We start from the raw sequence: 16,233 nt of genomic DNA on the forward strand, positions 1-16,233 counted from the left end.
TATAAAGTTTAAAGTTAAGATATAGTTTTTTGGTGGGACGGCCGGCAAAACTGTAGATTGCGTCAGTCAGTTTAACTTTTTGCGACGTGTCTACCGAATTCAAACATTTCTTAACTTAGTACAAAAGCTTAATCTTTCTTGTAAGATGCATTCCCATGAAATTTAGCGTAACACAAGCATTGACAAACATCATTTACAATCCAAATCACCCATTCAGGAATAAATCCCCCCTATAATCCTTTGTCTATAGTTTCAGAACCTTCATACTACTTAACCAACTATTTCGTATCATAGCTGTGATCATTTTTCAAAATTTAACCAAAAATTTCACTTTCCAGGCTTCCCGCCCTGCCACATCGGCCAGTTCCGCTGCAGCAACGCCCTCTGCATCCCCGCGACTTTCCACTGCGATGGCTATAAAGACTGTCGCGACGGCTCAGACGAGGCCAACTGTACCGCTATTGCCTGCCCGGACAACAAGTACCTCTGTCCGCGAGGCGCGCCTGGAGGACAACATAAGTGTATAGCGAGATCGCAGCTGTGCGATGGGAAGAAGGATTGTGAGGATAATGCTGATGAGGATGCTGCTTGCTGTAAGTATTTTTGAACTGTTTATCCATTAAAGTACCTCTGCCAGATGAGGCCATTGCCTGTCCAGACAACAAGGACCTCTGTCCTAGAGGTATACGCCCGGAGGACAATGAGAATGCTGCTTGCTGTGGGTACTGCTGTGGGTGTGTGTGTGTGTGTGTGTGTGTGTGTGTTGTTGGTTGGTTCATCTGTTTTATTGGCATTGTAGATTTTTAGGAAAGTTGGGCAACAGTTTATGTAAAATTAGATTATGTACTTGTTAGTTATTAACTTATTTGGTCTATTCGTTTCTGTAGGTACTTACTGCTAAAAAAGACGGTTGGTTTCCACTCTTCAAAAACACTTATTAATGCATTAAAACTTCCTGGTTTCTATGTGACAGAGGATTGAGGATTGCGATCACATAGTTTCTTCTCTTCTATCTGCACTGAGTGCACGATTTTCCGCTTTCCAGAACCAGGTGGCATTTTTTCAGGCATTTTTCACGATATCGGTCCATCAGGCCGATTTTCCACATCCCTGATCCATCTCGTACATAAGTTGAGTACGAAATATCATTCGATATTTATCACTAGCTTTTCGGTGAAGGAAAACATCGTGAGGAAACCTGCATACATCTGCGAAGAAATTCAACGGTGTATGTGAAATCCCCAATCCGCATTGGGCTAGCGTGCGGAGTATAGCCCAAGCCCTCTCGCGCATCAGAGGAGGCCTGTGCCCAGCACAGGGACGTATATATGCTGAATTATATATTATTAATTACTAACTGCTTTTAATTTTTCCAGCAACGGCATCCTGCCCAGCACTAGGCTGCGAGTACAAATGCGTGGCATCGCCTTCAGGCGGCGCCTGCGCGTGTGCGGCCGGTCTAACGCTCGCGCCGGACAACCGCACCTGCGTCGACCGCGACGAGTGCAAGGAATGGGGATACTGCCATCAGCTGTGCGTCAACACGCCTGGATGTAAGTACTTATTGATATTTTTTTAAATTAAGAAAATAATAGAAAATATATTTGAAGTGAAAACTTCTTTAGGCGTGTTGGGCATTATTTGAAAAAACCATTTAACTCGCGACACTGTTGCCGTTACCGTAACCGACCCCTCTGTTTATAAGTATCTACATATGTTGGCCCCGTTTACACGAGAGTTGAGTTTGCTGGTTGTTCAAGTTTTCACTTCTGTCGGCACTCCCGGGTTGCCACTGTTTTTATTCTATTCTTTATAGATTTTGTTGTTGTTCTTGTTGAGCACAGTATAGATAGATCGACGACATGGTTAAGATCGCAAACGGCATACTTAGTGGCTAAGCAAGCGGTCAGCGCACGATTGGTCGTTGTAGAGGGGGGAAACTTTAATAATGATGATACAATTCTCTGGAGATTTGGAACTTCAACTTCCAACATCACCAAAATTGAAGATCTGTCAATTCTTCGTTTTACTCAAAACGTGTTAAACTTTCTTCTGGAGTTTCAACACGCATTTTTTTATGCCAATAAAGAGCACTACCTACTTATATTCATCTTTGTGCTTTTTCAGTCTACAAATGCGCGTGCGCCCCCGGCTACACACTCGTGGACGGGTCGCGCTGCGTGGCGTCGGCCTCCGCCGCGCCCGCGCTGCTGCTGGCCTACGAGAAGGCGATCCTTCGTATGGACATGCACGGACGAGCGCCCGCTGTCCTCGCTAACGCCACGGCCGCCGCTGGCTTAGACTTCCATTTCAAGAAGAATCTGCTGTTCTGGTCTGATCTTAAAACTAGAAAGGTGAGTTTAGAACGTATTTCATGCATAAACAGCAGCTAGTTAGGGTAACATTCCATTTCTGAACGCAGCTGCACTACTAGTACGAACGCGTCTGTGTTATTGTCAATTTCCATAGTAAAATTAATGGTAGTTCTGCTGTCGTTGGAAATGGACTGTCACCTTAAATCTCATGAATGGTTCTTTTTAATAACAGCAGCAAAAGAGAACAGTCTTGCCCGTTCTTCAGATTCAAAAAACTACAAATGCCACCTGTTATGGAAACCCATTTATTGTGTTCTATAATGACACTAAACCAACATCACATTCGTGGTCTCATTGTGAAAATGGCGACGACGAGCCGTCGTCTAACCGGGCAGATACCTATAAAAAGGTCTTCTGTTCCATTCTAATTTGAATCTTTGTTTTGACAAATCAAAACGTCAAAGCTTGCCAAGCAAAATGAAAATTTTGCTTGGCAAGCCATGACGTTTGGAGTATTCAAACCCACGACTTTTTTCTGAAGCCTCACTGTTAGGCCACCAGCACTCAATAATCTAATCCATATATATTTTCAGATCCACATCCAACACCTAAGCTCCCCAGCGGGCGCGACCAGCTACGAGAACGACATCACCGTCACCGGCTCCTGGGCCCCCGTGGCGCTCGCCGTGGACTGGGTGGGGGACAAGCTCTACGTCGCAGATGCTGTGGGACAGAAGATAGACGTGTTTGAACTTGACGGGAGATGGCATGCTGTGGTTTTGGGCAGTAACTTGACCAGCCCGGCCGATATCGCGTTGGACCCGACGCTTGGGTTGATGTTTGTCGCTGATAGCAATCAGGTGAGGCATTATGATTTGATGTTAAAAATACCTTGATTCATCTTCTTACATTAGTTGTTGCTTGATAAAGCAGTGAACCAGTAAATATTTTTCTACATTGAAGAGCGTTGGTTAAACTTGTCTGATTTTATAGCGTTTGTAATGTTGAGAATATTAAAATTACACCCTACCACTTTAAAGTTGGCATGCGAGGAGTGGTGCAAGTATCTTTGCAATTCACATATCAACATTTACATAACAATGAAAAGATGATACAAAACATAGAAGTATCTAAACAAAAGTTATAAAGTCACACCAAGAAAAGTCTGCAGCGATTTTGATAGCCCACGCAGTGCAAGTCTTATTTTAAACATCAAACTTCTATGAAATTATGACGTACAAATAACACTTGCACTGCGTGGGGTATCAAAATCGCTGCAGACTTTTCTTGATGTGAACTTAGTACCATAGAAATGCAAGATTTTTTTATGGCAACTTCAAAAAATAACGCTTTTAATTTTTTTTTCAGATTATACGAGCAAACATGGATGGTACACATGCAAAATCAATCGTCTCCGAAGCAGCTTATAAAGCATCCGGTATCGCCGTTGACATTATCGCTCGCCGCGTCTTCTGGTGCGACTCGTTATTGGACTACATCGAAACCGTAGACTATGAAGGCAACCATCGCTTCCTCGTACTCCGAGGGCAGCAGGTTCCTAGTCCTTCACGCCTAGCCCTCTTTGAAGACAGGGTATACTGGTCTGATGCTACCAAACAGGGTATCAGCTCCGTCAACAAATTCGAAGGCTCAACCAGCATACAGGCCATTTACAAAATGAAAGACATTAGAGACCCTAAGGCGGTCAGCGTCATACACTCTCTAAAACAGACTTCAGTGAACAATCCTTGTGGACATGACAATGGTGGCTGCGCTCACTTGTGCATCGTGACCGCCCTGCAGAATGGCGGTCTAGGCTACAGGTGCGCCTGCAACATTGGCTACAAACTAGAAACAGACTTACGCAGCTGTGATATCGTATCCGAGTTCCTTATGTATTCTCAGCAGAGGTTCATCAAAGGCAAAGTCTTGAACCCTGTCATAGAAGGCTTCAGCGAAGCCATATTGCCCGTAGTTTCTAGGAGAGCGAGATTCGTAGGTTTAGACTTTGATGCTAGAGATAATCATATTTACTATTCTGATGTTTTACAAGATGTGATCTATAGAGTACATAGGAATGGATCAACTAGGGAAATAGTGTTGGCGTCGCAGAATGAAGGAGTCGAAGGCTTAGCAGTCGACTGGGCGTCAAAGAATTTGTATTATATTGATTCAAGGAAAGGTACACTAAACGTTTTATCTACGATAAATGTTACATACAAAAGAACTTTGCTCAAAGACCTGAAAAGACCGAGAGCTATAGTGGTGCATCCGAACAAAGGTTACATATTCTTCTCGGAATGGGATCGTCCTGCTAACATCAGCCGAGCGAATACAGATGGAACTGGTCTACTAGTCTTCGAAAACGTAACCCTTGGATGGCCTAACGGTCTTTCCATAGATTTCGACGCCGATCGCGTTTATTGGTGCGATGCTTTATTAGACCACGTTCAACACGCTAAACTAGATGGTACAGATGTCAAGACAGTAAACTCCAGACTCATCAGACATCCGTTCTCCATCGTCATTTACAAGGAATTCATGTATATTACCGACTGGCGGTTAGACGCCATAGTCAGGCTGCATAAGCTCACAGGTGAACAGGAAGACATTATGGTGAGAGAACCTCAGACTAACAGACTTTACGGTGTCAAAGTTTACAGCGAAGAGATACAGAAAATACATCCAAACCAACCCTGTTCGATCAGGAATGGAAATTGTCAGAAGCTTTGCTTCGCTATCCCAAGAAACAACACTGAGTTATTACAAGTGAAATGTGGTTGTCCGTATGGAGAGAAGTTAGATGCGGATGGTATGAGCTGCATAGCGGATCCCAACAAGGAACCACCGGTGCAGGCTTGTCCTAACACTTGGGACTTTACGTGTAACAACCAGCGCTGTATTCCGAAGAGTTGGGTGTGCGATGGAGATGACGACTGCTTGGACAATAGTGATGAGGAGCAAAATTGCACCAGTAAGTTTTTTGATGCTTGTCTTTATCTTATATTTATGTTTTCATATTTCTTTGACTTTACCTTATTTAAAAGATGAGATAATAAGATGCATTGCAAAGTATGTATTGCTATGGCCTCACTTAGGTGATATTTTGCAATGCATGTCATGGGACCGACTGACTGTACAAAATACTTGATATTGTAAAAGCTATGCAACTCATAATGGTGGAAGTATTTAATAAAATTCAATTGGACTGTGTCCTCTATTATGCCACTTATATCCTCTAATGAACCATTAAAAACCTTTTTGATTCAGAAACTAATGTCTCTAAATGATAAAGATCTAATTAAACTTTAGCTACCCAGTAATCTTTTAAAAAATCTAGCACTTCTAGCAGTTTATTCTAAGTATCTACCATTATATTTTTTCAGAAACTACCTGCAGCGCCTCCGAATTCATGTGCAAATCCGGTCGCTGCATCCCAGCCACTTTCAAATGCGACAGCGAAAATGACTGTGGCGACTTCTCCGACGAGAGTGGATGCGTCAACGCGACATGTTCCGCGTCGCAGTTCCAATGCGACAACGGAAGATGCGTGCCTAGCACTTGGAAGTGTGATTCGGAGAACGATTGTGGGGATGGTTCTGATGAAGGCACGCATTGCGCGGAGAAAACTTGCGCCTACTTCCAGGTGAGTTGTAGATTTAAGGTACCTTATCGGGAATTAAAGATCCAACGGGTGTTCAGGGCACAACAACATAAAGACCTGAAAAAGTAGAATATACAAAGATGACCAAGAAAATGATCAATCCGGATTATAAGAACAGACTCCAAATATAGGAGGCCCAAAGAAGGAGAAGCTTAAAAATATTTCAAAACAGCTATTTTCCCGTATTCAAACATACTAAATCTAGTTCCAATCCAAAAATAACAGGTTTCATTTCTTACAATTCCAGTTTACCTGTCCCCGAACCGGCCACTGCATCCCAGCATCCTGGGTCTGCGACGGCGACGACGACTGCTTCGACAAACAAGACGAGGCCGACTGCCCGCCCATCTCCTGCCTCGCCAGCCAATTCAAATGTGCCGACCTTAAACAATGTGTCCAGGAAGCGTACAAGTGCGATGGGATACCGGATTGTAACGATGGAAGCGACGAAGCTGGTTGTCCGTCGTTGGCGCCGCATCAATGCTCGCCGGATAAACAGTTCCAGTGTCAAAGCTCTGGGATTTGTATACCGAGGACTTGGTATTGCGATGGTAAGTTTCTGTAACTAGCCTGTCCTGTACTTCTCTCACTAGACAGTATGTGCCAATCTTAAGAGGAAAGGGGCGACCACTTCTCTATACAGACGTAGTCCTAATTTTTCTCTAATATTTGACCAATTCGCTTGTGCTTCGCCATCGAATCGCTTTGTGTCTCTCTGTCACTCTTCCATATTAGTGTGACAGTGACAGTTGAGTTTCATTCGCTACGGAGCGTTAGCGATTGACATGTCGTCTATGGGGCCAGAACTAGCAAACTTAACTCATCGACAGTAGCATCCAACACAGTTGACTTAGTACCTACTATTTCTATATATACCGATTCAAAACCTCCATTGGTCTAAGATAAAGACACACAACTTGAACGTCCCAACTTATTTGAACCGTTTCATTACCCATCAACAACCAGAAAGTCCTTAATTTCACGATAAATGGTTATTCCAGGTTCACCAGACTGCGAAGACTTATCGGACGAGCCAGCGACCTGCGGCGCGGCCGCCTGCCCGCCCAACCACTTCAAATGCGCGTCAGGCCGCTGCGTGTACCAGGCCTACGTGTGCGACGGACGGGATGACTGTGGAGATGGATCCGATGAGGGTACCGCGCATGCGTGCAAGCCTCCGCCTTTCAGGTAAGCAGAAGGGCCGGCTGTTTATCATTTGTCACCATGCCTGTCACGTTCTAACGAATATGTAAGTGCGAAAGTGACGCATGACATGACACTCGACTCGAACTTCTAACAGTTGTAACCTTCAGAGTCACTTGTTACTGGAACTTGAAATTTATCAAGAAAACCAGAAATCGATACTTGAATTTCGTCAACGACATTTCAGACTATACCTACTATGTAATTTTTTTTCGTATTTCTTTCTACAAAAAATACACTAGATCTTGAATGAGCCCGAACTTCCAAAGTGCAACTCGAAAGCAATGCAATGATGTGGTCTACTTTATTCGTAATACTTTTAACGTCATATTTACTTGTGTCATCAACTCATCACTACAGCTCGATGTTTTTCCACACTCAGATATTTATGAGAGATTCGTTAATTTCCAGATGTCCGTCAGGACAATGGCAGTGTCCAGGAGTCACGGGTCGCTGTGTCAATCTCACGCAAGTCTGTGATAGCAAATTTGACTGCCCCAATGGAGCTGATGAAGGTATGTCAACAATTATTGATCCGAAAATACAACGCGTACAATTTTAGTCGTTATTCCATTGTTGTAAGATTTAAATTCATCTGGCTTTTCAGAAGAGTCGTTGACTACACTTTGTGGTTTTTCGTAAGATACAAATTAAATCTTCTATGCTTTATTTCAGGACCAAGTTGCGATTTCGCCGAATGCCAACATCAATCAGGTCTCTGCTCGAACGATTGCAAGCAAACGCCTAATGGACCATTGTGTCTCTGCCCACCAGGCGAAGAATTAGAGTCTGATGGCTTCCGATGCAAAGATATCGACGAATGCAACCCGCCAGGCCTTTGCTCTCAGACTTGTGTTAACACTAAAGGAGCTTACCACTGCGGCTGTGTGGATGGCTACGTATTAGGCATGGATAAACATATGTGCAAAGCAAATAACCACTCCAGTGCCTTCCTGATCATCTCTAACAGACATTCCATCTTAGTAGCAGATCTTAACGAACAAGGCTTAGAAAGAGTCCCGATCAGCGTCGAAAATGTCGTCGCTACAGACTCGAATATGCACACTGGAACTATCTTCTGGTCCGATATGAAATTAAAGACTATTTCAAGGTTAGATCGTGGCAGCGAGCCTAAGGTTTTGGTGTCCACTGGCTTGGACTTAGTAGAAGGTTTGGCTTATGATTGGGTGGGTGGCAACATCTACTGGTTGGACAGCAAGTTGAATACTATTGAGGTAGCTAGAGAAGATGGAAGCGCGAGGACAACTTTGTTAAGTGGAAATGTTACACAGCCTAGAGGAATGTGCTTAGATCCCGCTCCAAGTGCTAGATGGTTGTTCTGGACTGATTGGGGAGAGAATCCTCGTATCGAACGCGTCGGCATGGATGGCTCTCATCGCATGGCAATCATCACCACCAAGATCTACTGGCCTAACGGTCTGACCCTCGACACAGCCACGCAACGCGTCTACTTCGCGGATTCCAAGCTAGATTTCATCGATTTCTGTAACTACAATGGCACAGGACGGCAGCAAGTGTTAGCTGGAAGCCATTACCTATTACATCCGCATTCACTCACCATGTTTGAAGACACGTTATATTGGACGGATAGACAGTTGAACAGAGTACTATCAGCTCACAAATTCAGAGGCACTAACCAAACAGTGGTATCTCATCTGATCTCGCAGCCTCTTTCGATCCATGTGCACCACCCATCGCTGCAGCCCCAGTATACAAACCCTTGCAAGCCTGATTCGTGCCAGCATCTGTGCTTACTCAGTCCAGATAAGCCAACGGGTTACACTTGCTATTGCAAACCTGGATTCAAACTGCTGTCAGAAGGAAAATGCGTGGAAGGTAAAGACTTCATTAGTTTTTTTGTCAGAAATTGTTGATTTGGCTTTTGGCCAGAAAATAATGATAACTTTTTTGTTACATTTCAGAGGAGAACGCATATCTGATGGTACTGAAGGGATCCCAAATCATCGACTTGTCACCTGACGGTTCTGGCAAGGCCGGTCAGCTTGCACCAGTTGTTGGCGTTCAAGGTATGCTTTTCATCTTTGATACTTGTTGCGTTTAGGTTTGAACCTCGGAGATCTATACTGTTGAATGAAACTAGCAGATAGACTTGACGCCCGATGCTGTGCAGTGGTTGCAAAATGTTAGATAGCGGAACGGGACAAGGGAAACGAATGCTGCTCAGATAATACGCACTCGTCCCGTTCCGATATCTAACAGTGGCGACGAGGATGGGATATAACGACTGACGTTGAAGTCGAACTAAAATTATACGCCTTATTATAAGTACATGCATACAGTAGCATATGTAACACAAAACTAGGATGTTTGCGTTATCCAAATATTACTTTATGTTTTTCCTATTTGACTACTTCGCCATACGATTAAATAAAGCGGAATGTAAACACTATTTATATTTGAAAATTACGAGATAACTTAAACGATTGGTTGCAGCGCGAAAGGTGCAGAGGGTTGCTCGAGCGTTGTTGGAATTATCTGTATTTGAAGTGTAAACGCTTTTCAGCTGTCTGTTACTATAATTTCCTTTGTTTATAGGTGGAGTCCAAATCGACTACGACCGTCAAGGCCACATGCTCTACTGGCTCCAATCCGTCTCTGGTGACAGTGAAGACAACGAAAACTGCACCATCTACAGCATGCCCTACGGAGGCGGGAACAAGGAAGAATTCTTCGGAGATGACACCGGCATCGTTGGAGCCCCTTCGGCCATTGCCTTTGATTGGCTCGGCCGTAATATGTTCATGGCGAATAGGATCGCAAGCAATATCGAGATGGTCAGGATTGATGGGAAGATCAAATACAGGACTATTATTCTGGCCAATGATGGAAGCCGGTTGTCCGTTGCGAGGCCGAAGGGCATCTGTCTGGATCCTACTGAAGGGTAAGTTATATCTTGTGTATAGCTACATAGCTTTGTGTTTTAAATCTTTAATGCATTCTGTACACATGGAGTCGAAGATTGAGAAAAAAAATACAAATCCCTTTGAGATTAAAATATTGCTTATAAACGATGCCATATTTATTTTCCAGAAAAATCTTCTGGTCAGACGAAGGCGGCTACGGTGTGCCAGCGAAGATCGGACGCGCCAACATGGACGGTACCAACCCGATAGTGCTGGTCGACGCCATCGAACGACCTGAAGCCATCACCATCGACATTGAGAAGAAGGTCATCTACTTCAGCACTCAATATCCAGCTAGTGTCAGCAGCGTGAACACAGACGGCAACGATCGCCGTACCGTACTTTCTGAAACCAATGATATTTCATATCCTAAAGCTATCGCAGTGCTTGACTCAAGACTTTACGTCCTGGACCAAAGACATGAAAAGATAATCAAGGCTGATCTCCCGAACGGTGACAACATTAAAATCATCATGGACAATGAAAGCGATCTGAAATCCCTCACGATATTCCAAAAGAGAAAGATGATCCATCATCCGTGCTTGCAGAATAATGGAGGATGCGAACAGATCTGTATCCCTGGTGAAGGTGGCTCGAGAGTATGCGCTTGCTCAGTCGGATATAAGAAAGAAAACGAAATCAACTGTGTCCCTTACAAGACCTTTGCAGTTGTGTCACAACTCGACCTCATCCGAGGATACAGTTTGGATAACAGCGCTGAAGCTATGGTCCCAGTTACTGGCTTGGGACATCATATACTACATGTGGACGTACATTTCGCCGAGAACTACATATATTGGGTTGAGTTCAATCGTGGACAGTGGAACGGTATCTTCCGTATCCGACCAAATGGCACAGAATTACAACACATTGTTAAAGATGGCATCGGTAGCAACGGCATTCGAGGGCTGGCCATTGATTGGGTAGCTGGTAACTTGTACTTCACAAACGTCTTCCCGCACGAGAATTACGTAGAAATGTGCTGGCTTGACGGTTCACACAGGAAAGTACTTGTTAAGAAGACCATGGAAGCGCCACGCGAACTCGCTGTAAATCCGATAAAGCGATTGCTATACTGGATTGACTACGGCCAATACCCGCATATTGGTAAATCATACCTTGATGGTTCTAAATGGGAGCCAGTTGTAAGCTCAGGAATCTCAAACCCTAGAGATCTGACCATCGATATGTTATCGCACGACGTTTACTGGGTAGATTCCAAACTGGATCAGATTCAGAAAATTTCATACAATGGCGGAAACAGGCAGGTGATCCGCTCCAACTTACCAAACCCTATGGGTATCGCTATTCACACGACAAGCGTATACTGGGTAGACAGAAATTTGCAAACTATCTACAAGGCTTCGAAACTTCCAGGAAATATGTCAATGCCTGAAAAAATGAGAACAAATCTGCCAAAATTGAGGGACATCGTTATATTTGATATAAACAACCAGCCAATAGACGAAACCAATCCGTGCAGAAAGTTAGGAAACGGTGGTTGCGAGCAATTGTGTTTCAGTTTCCCTCCAGACGCCAGCTTCCAAGGAAACATGCACCGTTGTGACTGTGCCACAGGCCAAGTCTCAAAGAGTAACCCAAGCAAATGCGAAGTCGTCGACGAATATCTAGTCTTCACCACCAGAACCGAAATCCGTGCCGTGAACCTAGACCCCAAATCCACTGGAACACCATTCAAACCTGTCGTTAACTTAACCAACGTAGTCGGCGTTGAATTCGACTATGCGGACAACAAATTGTTCTTCACTCAGATCCGCCCGTGGGCTAAAATCGCCTGGATGCCATCAACCAACCCTGATCCCTCTACTATCCAAAACATACTGCAAAAGAACATTAACCCTGAGGGTATCGCTTATGATTGGACACAGAAGAAGATCTACTGGACCGATAGCTCTAACAACTCCATTTACGCTATGAATCTCGATGGTTCCATGATTGTGATGATCGCCAGAGTAGAACGACCCAGAGCTATTGTAGTACACCCCTGCAACGGAACTTTATACTACACTGATTGGGGAAGATTTGGAACTTCAGGCAAGATTTACAGAACCACTATGGCCGGATCACTAAAGAAAGCCATCATCGATAAGGACCTTTCTCAACCGAGCGGTCTCACAATTGATTTCGATGACTCCATGCTGTATTGGACAGATGCCGTACGCGAGAAAATTGAACGATCAAAAATGGACGGATCAGATCGCGAGGTCCTCATCTCCGCTACGATCTACCCATTCGCGATCACAGTATTCCGTAATTACATCTACTGGACTGACTTACAACTTCGCGGTGTATATCGCGCTGAGAAGCATACCGGAGCGAACATGGTAGAGATGGTAAAGAGGTTAGAAGATTCACCGCGAGATATCCACGTTTATAGTACCAGCAGGCAGACTTGCACAGCGAACCTTTGCAACATCAACAATGGAGGATGTGCTCACTCCTGCCACCCAGCACCTAATAACACTGTCGAATGCAAGTGCGATGACAATTTCAAGCTTGTCAATGAGGGTCGAATGTGTGTACCGCGCAACGTAACATGTGACGCTGGCAAATTCTCATGCGCCAACGGCAAATGCATCAGTCGTATGTGGGCTTGTGATGGTGATGACGACTGTGGTGATCGCTCTGATGAACAACCTGATTACTGCGCATATCACTCCTGTTCCCCTCACGAGTTCCGCTGCAACAACGGCCGCTGCATCTTCAAATCTTGGAAATGTGATCATGAAAACGACTGTAAAGACGGCTCTGACGAAGAAGGTTGCGTATACGCGCCGTGCGCTGATGGAGAATTCACTTGCGCCAACTCGCGCTGCATACCAATGTCCCAAGTTTGCAACGGCATCAACGATTGCAAAGACAACGTCACGTCAGATGAAACGCACGAGCGCTGCCCGAAGAACACCACTTGCCCAGCTAACCATCTCAAGTGTGAAAAGACGAATATCTGCGTGGAACCTTATTGGTTATGCGACGGCGATAACGATTGTGGAGACAATTCAGACGAGAATCCGCTACATTGCGCTCAGAGGACGTGTCCGCAGAACAGTTTCCGTTGCCCTAACCACCGTTGTATCCCCGCTACTTGGTACTGCGATGGCGACGATGATTGCGGAGATGGTGCCGATGAACCGCCAGAATACTGCCGCTCAGAAGGCCGCACCTGTTTCGGCGATCTATTCACTTGCGACAACGGAAACTGTATTCCAAGAATCTATATCTGCGACGGTGACAACGACTGCCTTGACAGCAGTGACGAGGATGAAAGACACCAATGTAACGAACGCAAATGTGACGCGGAAACCGAATACACTTGCGAAGCGAACAAAATCTGGAACCGGGCTCAATGCATCCCGCGCAAATGGTTGTGCGACGGTGACCCTGACTGTGTTGACGGTGCGGACGAAAATGCTTCGATACACCACTGTGCTACACCCGCTCCTTGCTCCGAAGACCAGTTCCAATGCACCAATGGACGCTGCATCAATAAGGGCTGGGTTTGCGACCACGATAACGACTGCGGCGACGGCTCCGACGAAGGAAAACACTGCAACTCTCTTTACAAACAGTGTTCCGACCAAGAATTCAAATGCCAGAACTTCAAGTGTATCCGCAATCATTTCCGCTGCGATGGTGAAGATGATTGTGGTGACCATTCTGACGAAGTCGGATGTAATAAGGAGAATAAGACTTGTCCGGCTGGACAGTTCAAATGTAACAACGACCAGTGCATTGACAACAGACTGGTATGCAATAAAGTGTCAGATTGTGCGGATGATTCCGATGAGCCTGCACATTGTAATGTCGATGAATGTGCTAAGTTAGAAAGCAACCAATGCGGACATAAATGCATAGACACACTAACTGGTTTCTACTGTGACTGCAACCAAGGCTACAAGCTGTTGTCAGATGGAAAAGCTTGTGCTGATATAGACGAATGTTTGGAAACACCAGGAGTTTGCTCACAATATTGCTCCAACACACCAGGATCCTACTACTGTAAATGTAACGACAGGTACTACGAAAGAGAAGCCGATGAGCATACCTGCAAGAGGAAGGATAACATCACAGCCTGGGTCATATTCACCAACAAATACTACGTCAGAAATATGTCGACTGACGCTTCTCGTTACAATCTAGTCCACCAAGACCTAATGAACGTCGTGGCCATCGACTTCGACATTAAAGAAAACAAGATGTACTTCGCCGATGTTTCAGCCAAAACTATCTATCGCTCGGACTTTACAGATCCTAATCCTACTAAGGAAGTAGTGATCAGACATGACTCGCACGGCTTAGAAGGAATAGCAATAGACTGGATCGGAAGAAAATTGTACTGGCTGGATAGACATTCTAAGAACCTTGATGTATCTGAATTAGATGGTACACGTAGAAAGACGCTCAAGACTGGCATTGCCGACCCTCGTGCCATCATTGTCCATCCTGGTACTGGATATTTGTACTTCACATCTTGGCACCTCCAAGCTTACATCGGAAAGATGGGCATGGATGGTTCTAACTTCACCGCGATTCTGAATTGGGAAGATGACATCGCGTGGCCGAACGCTCTTACCATCGATTATTTCACTGACAGAATCTACTGGGCTGACGCTCATTTGGACTACATTGGTTCCGCTGATCTTGAAGGAAAACACAGACACGTTGTACTTTCAGGAGACAAAGTACCTCACGTTTTTGCCATCAGTTTGTTCGATGATGAAATCTACTGGACGGACTGGAATCTTAAAGCTATAAGCAAAGCCAACAAACATTCCGGAGAGAATCTCACGCTTTTGAGAAACACTACCCACAGACCGTATGATATTCACGTAGTCCACCCACTGAGACAGCTGCCGTATCACAATCCTTGCGGCGATAACAACGGTGGATGCTCGCACTTGTGTCTTATTGCTCCGCCTCACGAGTCCAGTTACTTGAACATCGAAGGTTACGGTGAGGAAGGCGCGACTACATACAAATGCGCATGCCCGAATCAGTATTACCTGGCTAGAGATATGAAGACCTGTATTGCCAACTGTACCGATGGCCAGCATAGATGTAACGGCCGCGATGAGAAGTGTATTCCCTGGTTTTGGAAGTGCGATGGCGAGAAAGATTGTATGGACGGTTCGGATGAACCTGACACATGCCCTGTACGACATTGCAGAGCTGGCTCCTTCCAGTGTAAGAATACTAATTGTACTCCTGCAGCTACTATTTGCGATGGCACTGACGATTGTGGGGATGGAAGCGACGAAGCTGAATGCGCTCATGAATGCCCTCTTCTCGAGTTCAAGTGCAAAGCCAGTGGCCGTTGTATCTTGGACAGCTGGAAGTGTGATGGTGACACAGATTGCAAAGACAACAGCGATGAAGACCCATTAATGTGTCACAACAGACCTTGTGACCCTAACACCGAATTCTCCTGCAAGAACGGCCGCTGCATCCCTAAACTGTGGATGTGCGATTTCGACAACGATTGCGGTGACGATTCGGATGAGCCTGCATACATGTGCAGACAGAAGAACTGTACTACTGGATGGCGACGTTGCCCTGGACAGTCTAACTACAGATGCATACCGAAATGGCTGTTCTGCGATGGAAAGGATGACTGCAGAGACGGCTCAGATGAGCTTCCAGAGAACTGTCCCTCTTGCAATGCAGACACGGATTTCACTTGCGAGAACAAACGGTGTATACCGAAGCAATGGCTTTGTGATTTCACTGATGACTGTGGCGATGGAAGCGATGAAGCCGAAGGAGTCTGCCGACATCAATACAGAGAATGCTCCGAATCAGAATTCAAATGCGGAAACGGAAAGTGTATATCCTCAAGATGGCGCTGTGATCACGAAGACGATTGCGGGGACAATTCAGACGAGATGTCATGCGGCGGCTTCCAGTGTAAGAATGGAACGTTCCAGTGCAAGTCGGGACATTGCATCGCGTCGTACTTCCGGTGCGATGGCGACCGAGATTGTCGCGATCTGTCGGACGAGATTGGCTGCCCGCCGCGCTTCCCTGGTGGGAGATACTGCCCGGAGAGCAGGTTAGTTACTTTTTTTTTTGTTTGTTACGCCCTCTC

General features: G+C 45.2%; 1 protein-coding gene and 1 long non-coding RNA gene across 3 annotated transcripts in view; one reads left to right on the forward strand and one right to left on the reverse strand.

Moving 5' to 3' along the window:
* LOC134795643 (low-density lipoprotein receptor-related protein 2) overlaps window positions 1-16,233 on the forward strand; it is a 404,540-nt gene that overhangs the window by 376,892 nt on the left and 11,415 nt on the right. For both annotated transcript variants that reach the window (XM_063767542.1, XM_063767543.1), the window contains 13 exons: window positions 339-593; window positions 1,377-1,553; window positions 2,128-2,354; window positions 2,909-3,175; window positions 3,684-5,289; window positions 5,702-5,961; window positions 6,227-6,530; window positions 6,981-7,167; window positions 7,594-7,697; window positions 7,858-9,039; window positions 9,126-9,230; window positions 9,760-10,105; window positions 10,255-16,197. In XM_063767542.1, coding sequence (XP_063623612.1) covers window positions 339-593; window positions 1,377-1,553; window positions 2,128-2,354; window positions 2,909-3,175; window positions 3,684-5,289; window positions 5,702-5,961; window positions 6,227-6,530; window positions 6,981-7,167; window positions 7,594-7,697; window positions 7,858-9,039; window positions 9,126-9,230; window positions 9,760-10,105; window positions 10,255-16,197 — 10,963 coding nt within the window. The remainder of the gene's footprint in view (window positions 1-338; window positions 594-1,376; window positions 1,554-2,127; window positions 2,355-2,908; window positions 3,176-3,683; window positions 5,290-5,701; window positions 5,962-6,226; window positions 6,531-6,980; window positions 7,168-7,593; window positions 7,698-7,857; window positions 9,040-9,125; window positions 9,231-9,759; window positions 10,106-10,254; window positions 16,198-16,233) is intronic.
* LOC134795746 (uncharacterized) overlaps window positions 1-16,233 on the reverse strand; it is a 320,791-nt gene that overhangs the window by 167,066 nt on the left and 137,492 nt on the right. The window lies entirely within an intron of this gene.

Source organism: Cydia splendana, chromosome 12 (genome assembly GCF_910591565.1).
Source record: "Cydia splendana chromosome 12, ilCydSple1.2, whole genome shotgun sequence".
Taxonomy (NCBI): domain Eukaryota; kingdom Metazoa; phylum Arthropoda; class Insecta; order Lepidoptera; family Tortricidae; genus Cydia; species Cydia splendana.